Source organism: Dermacentor variabilis, chromosome 2 (assembly GCF_050947875.1).
Source record: "Dermacentor variabilis isolate Ectoservices chromosome 2, ASM5094787v1, whole genome shotgun sequence".
In the NCBI taxonomy this organism is placed as follows: Eukaryota; Metazoa; Arthropoda; class Arachnida; order Ixodida; family Ixodidae; genus Dermacentor; species Dermacentor variabilis.
In genome coordinates, this window is record NC_134569.1 from 239,152,283 (window position 1) to 239,157,526 (window position 5,244).

General features: G+C 48.7%; 1 protein-coding gene across 1 annotated transcript in view; it reads right to left on the reverse strand.

Annotated features, from left to right (window-relative positions):
- Positions 1-278: 278 nt before the first annotated feature.
- LOC142570728 (glycoprotein-N-acetylgalactosamine 3-beta-galactosyltransferase 1-like) overlaps positions 279-5,244 on the reverse strand; it is a 22,846-nt gene continuing 17,880 nt past the window's right edge. Inside the window, exons 3-5 of the mRNA XM_075679073.1 lie at positions 4,388-4,552; positions 3,742-3,868; positions 279-574 (exon numbers count right to left, since the gene is read on the reverse strand). Coding sequence (XP_075535188.1) covers positions 320-574; positions 3,742-3,868; positions 4,388-4,552 — 547 coding nt within the window. The 3' untranslated portion in view covers positions 279-319. The remainder of the gene's footprint in view (positions 575-3,741; positions 3,869-4,387; positions 4,553-5,244) is intronic.

Genomic DNA, 5,244 nt, shown 5'->3' on the forward strand with positions numbered 1-5,244 from the left:
TTATGACTGGTAGATGCCTCGACTCCATCTTATTTGCTGCCATTGTAGAATGTGCGCTGTATTTCTTGTGCTGCCCTCGAGCATTGTGCTGAAAATCGCGACACATTTGTCACGCCAGGCGAGTCGTCACCGACCGGCGTCGTCTTTTCCACAAGTGTGCTGGCCAATGATAACGCTCGTTGCGATTCCGGTCGCGTGAGACGTGCTGGCATGGTCATAATTGCTTCTCCGTACCACCCGATTCTGTTCTGTTGATTCTTTATTGATTATTGGAACGAGGATAGGTCACAATTGTTGAATATCAGCTCTATTTCCGGAATTACACTCGGCGTTTCGTCGTGTGGTTGGCGACGCGGGCGATCGTTTTCTTCGCCCACCTCTGGATGAGTTGCAGCTCCTGGTCAGACCACGCGGGCATGGCGGATGCGTTCCAGGGCAACCGCGCGTCGGTGACGTTGAGCCGTGCTCGCTGGCCGTAGGCCGCCAGCACGTGCGTCAGGTACTCGAACACCAGCACTTCGTGCGCATGCGCGTGAACCGACACGAACGTTGTGCTCAGGCAGCGCTGTTGCGCCTGCATTGCACAAGGAACGAGCTTTCTCGGGAAAGGAGGCAAGGTGGACACGTGACAGGGCACAGAATACGCGAGCAGCGGTTATGAATTGAGCATTATGTAGCAACAATTTCGACAGATTCTCGTACAACATGAAGAAATTGCGCGGTGACGCACGCAGGCAATCGATCCAGCGCTAATTAGGTGCCTTCAAGACGAGCGCTCTACGACAATCACTCCACGTCTGCCTTCTGCTGCGATCAATCGCTGTAATTCTGGGACATGGGCCGTACATGACCGCCTTCGACTAAGGAGATTCCGCGGGCTGTGCACAGCAATAACGCGCAGCGGGAAGGAAAATGCTTCTACGAGGTGGGTGTAACGCGTATATATACATATTACAAGTACTGCCAGCCTTATTACCAGGCCTTCTTAGGCAGGAGTGCGCATTTGAAAGAAAACACAAGTATGAAATAGGATCAAATAAGATAACAGACACTGTACATGAATCTGCATAACAAACAGCATAAGAGAAACCTTTTCTCAATTATGATTTGATGTGCAGAGACGAGGGATGAACGCTATAGTTTATTTACAAAGTGCGGAAAGAAGGGATGAAACCGTTGGGCAGTCAACAGTTATGGCAGGTAATGCGTTCCATTCGGAAATCGTGCGCGGGAAAAAGAAATTTTTAGATACATTGGTCCTGCAGGAAAATTATCTAACCTTTTTTGTGATAGCGCGTGCAGCGGTGGCTAGCCGGTAAAATATATAATGTTTTATCTATTGCTAATTGACTGTTATAGAGTAAGAATATATATATATCAGTGCTTAGAGAACAAACATAACGCAGCAATGAAAAACTAAACTAGGGGAACGAGGTGATGATAGGAAATTTTGTAAGATAACTCGATGGCGAGTGCACATATATTTGAAACTACGGTATAAGTTACATAAGGAAACGAAGAAAGAAATTAAATGTGGGGCTTTACAGGCTAAAACCGCAGCATATAGCTATGAGGCGCGCCTCAGACTCCGCATTAAATTTTACCACCTGGGGTTCTTTACCGAACCCCAACGCACCGCGGTACACGGATGTTCTTGCATTTTGCCCCCATCGAAATGCGGCTGCCGCAGCCGAAATTCGCTTCCGCGCCTTCGGGCTTATATAGCGTGCGGGGTCTATACTGCCTTTGTAAAACACTACAGACAGTCTGCAGACATTTTTTGGGTGTTTGCATTCGACCGAAAAATTCAGGCTGACAATACACGTGGCCCGGTCGCAGAGACAGTGCAGTCGAAAAATGCGGGTCCCAAAAGCAGTGCAGTCCAATACAGCGTCTGTAAAGCACTGGCTGTCAGGACGGAAGAATGCTACCCACGGGCACATGACGGGAGTAGAGCAACTTTGGCAAGGGAGAAGCATGCCTGCGATTCTGGCGTAATAAATGGCCAGAGAATTGATCCGCCGTGATGAGAGACCGAGTTTATATTTCACCATCGGCTACGCATTTCTCTATAACGTCATAGGTGGACTTCACCTACAACTTTCACCTACTCTGGAGGCACCTGGTAGAACATTCGAGGCGTGTTGGGCGTACACGATTGCGTTTTTAAGCGATACGAGGTATAGAAATGTCAGTTTGATAAATGAGGGCGCGCAAGCTGGCGCGTGAAGCATGCTGTCGAGATATTATAATTATAGAGTTTCATACAATCGCCAAAGAGAACGGTGGCGTTTGTGTCTACGGGAACAGCAAGCAGTGCGGTTCAGCCAGCACGGGAACGGTGGGTAGTCCATGGAATGTCCTAAACTTCGTCCTTCTGGCTTTAAACGGCTTCGTGACTTTGCAAAATCATCATTTTGAACAATTTTCTGCGTCACACATACGTAAAGATGAATTAAATTGTCTAACGGCAGGATTAGGACACTGACCTCTAGCACAGAAGCCCGATATTGAAACACACACGCCACGGACCCACGGATAAGCGGATCCGCTGCAATTGGCTGCAGTTAAGGCTAAACCCCATGAGCGCGATTTTGTGCGCGACAGCGACGAGCGACGGCTTCGAGCGACGGATCGGGCCGTCGCGTGACGCCAGTAGCAGCATATTGTCTCGACCACCGTTTATAGATAGTTATCTATAAACGTTGGCCTCGACAACGACGCGCCTTGTTTTTCTTTTTTGTTACTTCAACACAAGACGAACCAAACACCCGCATTTCCTCTTGCGGCAGTCCAATTATTCTGGTGAGCGGCTACACGTTCGGCTTGGTCACGCCATCTCTGGCCCCGATGAAGAGCGGGCTCAGCGGGCATCGTCGCAATCTCGAGTTACGTGGGAACCAGACGAACGCACCATCAGAGAGTTAGTGGTGCCACGTTCTAGCTTGAATTTTTATATTTGGGAATGCCTGGCCGCATGGAATTCCGGGGTTTTATGTGCCGAAACCACGATTTGGTTATGAGGTGCGTCGTAGTGGGGGACTCCGGAATAAATTTGACCACCCGGCGATCTTCAACTTGCCCACAATGCAGGGGTCACGGGCATTTTTGCATTTCGCCCCCATCGAAATGCGGCCGGGTATCGAACCCACGACATCGTGCTTAGCAGCGCAACACCGCTAAGCCACCGCGGCGGGTGTGCCTGGCGGAAGATATTGACGATGGTGGTGATGGATTTACCTTGCATACCCTTTTGAAACGGGACGGTCACAAATAGTGCACTAGCGTGCTTGAGTTAACCAGGTGCACGAGTATACGCTTATTATTCTGGCAATTCGCCTTCATCTGCTTGGTCGTTTCTTTCTTCCTCGAGATCTGTATATCTGCCTTGTTCTATGCCTACGCCTGTAGCGAATCCGGTCCTATGAATCTGTTTCCGGATTTTTTTTTTTTCACCAATACTCCAAGTCTCTTATTTCTGTCGATTGCTGAGCGGTTAATGTTTCCATCCGCTCTGAGTAGAATGTGTTATCTCCTAATTCTCGCTGAAGCAGACAGATGCCTCATCCTCATCCTTTTGTGAATATTTTCTCCCGTACGTTTTCGCCCTTACGCAAGCAGCTTGGGCTTCAAAGCAAGCGACTGCCCTTTGTGTTATTTGGTACGGATTTTCCTCGCTAATCTCTTGTAAATCTCCGCGATCTCCCTTGTTCGTGCGCACCACCCAGCTGTGCGTCTCACCGGCAGGCTCGGCGTGAACGCGTTCCGGAAGGGGAGGTAGTCGGCTCTCAGCGCGCCCTTGAAGAAGCGCTCGCAGCCGCGCTCGTCCCGGCTCTCCACCACCTTGACGCCAGCCGTGTTCACGCACCTGTGCAGGGAGAGGGTTTCCCTCGCATCACAGCACGTTGCCGCGATCGTGGCTCCGATCGATGCATTTAATTTTCTATCATTTCCATATCATTCGTGAAACCGAGTGGCCGATATCGACGATTATGGGTAGTAGGCGACATCGGAACAGACTTTAATTAAAAATATGTAACTAATGCCTCGCACTTAATTATAAATTTTTGGTAATTCTGTAATTGTTCCAATACTCGTTTTCCCCCTCGGTAACGCTCACCGTTATTCAACCCTTTTTTTCAGAGGCCAGTTACGTGTAATCAGTTTCCTGGGAATAATTGGAGCATGACTCCTGACTTTTGACGAACTAGTTTATAGTGCTGGTATTTACAAGATCCCTTAATTGACAGCTCACGGGAAAGACGAGTGCTACGTTTTGAAATGAACGGCCTATATACTGTTCTGAACAATAGTAAAGTTCCCAAACGGCTTCTGCACTGCATTAGGTAAACGTTTTATAAGTACTGATTCAGGTCACGTGGCCTACCTCACAATCGTCCTGAAGGAGGAGCAGTTGGTGCGTGCAATGCGATTCAGGGCGGCTCGGTTGACCACAAAAGTGGTGTTCCTCAGCGGACGTAGGCTTCGCGCGCCACTCCACAAGGGGCCCAGGTACGAGGGTTCGGATGGATCCAGGCCCTCCACCACGTGCCTGCAAAGTGGGAATTGCGAACGAGCGAGGTTGCTTTTGGTTTGTTAGGTATGTCATACGGGAAAAGAGAGGGAGAGGCGGGCAATGGCATAACAAGTGCAATGGCTTCCGAATGGCTTCAGAATGGCGTCAGAATGTATGTAGGCGTTTAGATGGTAACCTATTTCTTCTTACTCAGTGTATTGAAATATAAACAGTAGGAAGGATACCGTTACATGTGGCTTTTTCAGACATTACTGGAGCGTATGACAACGTAGAGAGTCACATTTAGTGGGATATTCTAGAAAGGGAAGGCCTAGGCGACGACTCTCTGCAGCTTTTGAGAGAGACTTACCTAGAAAATACCGTTTGCGTCGAATGGGAATAGATGAAGAGCGAGGAGAAGGTTGATATCAACAAGGAACTGAGGCAGGGGTGCCCCTAATCCCCACTGCTGTTTGTGATGTACATGGTGAGGATGGAGAGGGCGCTAGAAGGAAGTAATATCGAGTTCAATCTCTCATACAAACAGGCGGGTACAGTAGTAGAGCAGCAGCTGCCAGGTTGGTTTTGTGCGGACAACAATGTGTTGCTAGCTAACAAGCAAAGTGATTTGCAACGTCTGGTTGATATTTGTGGACAGGAAGGCGAGAATTTAGGTTTGAAATTTAGTGTTAGAAAATCAGGAGTTATGGTATTCAATGAAAACAAGT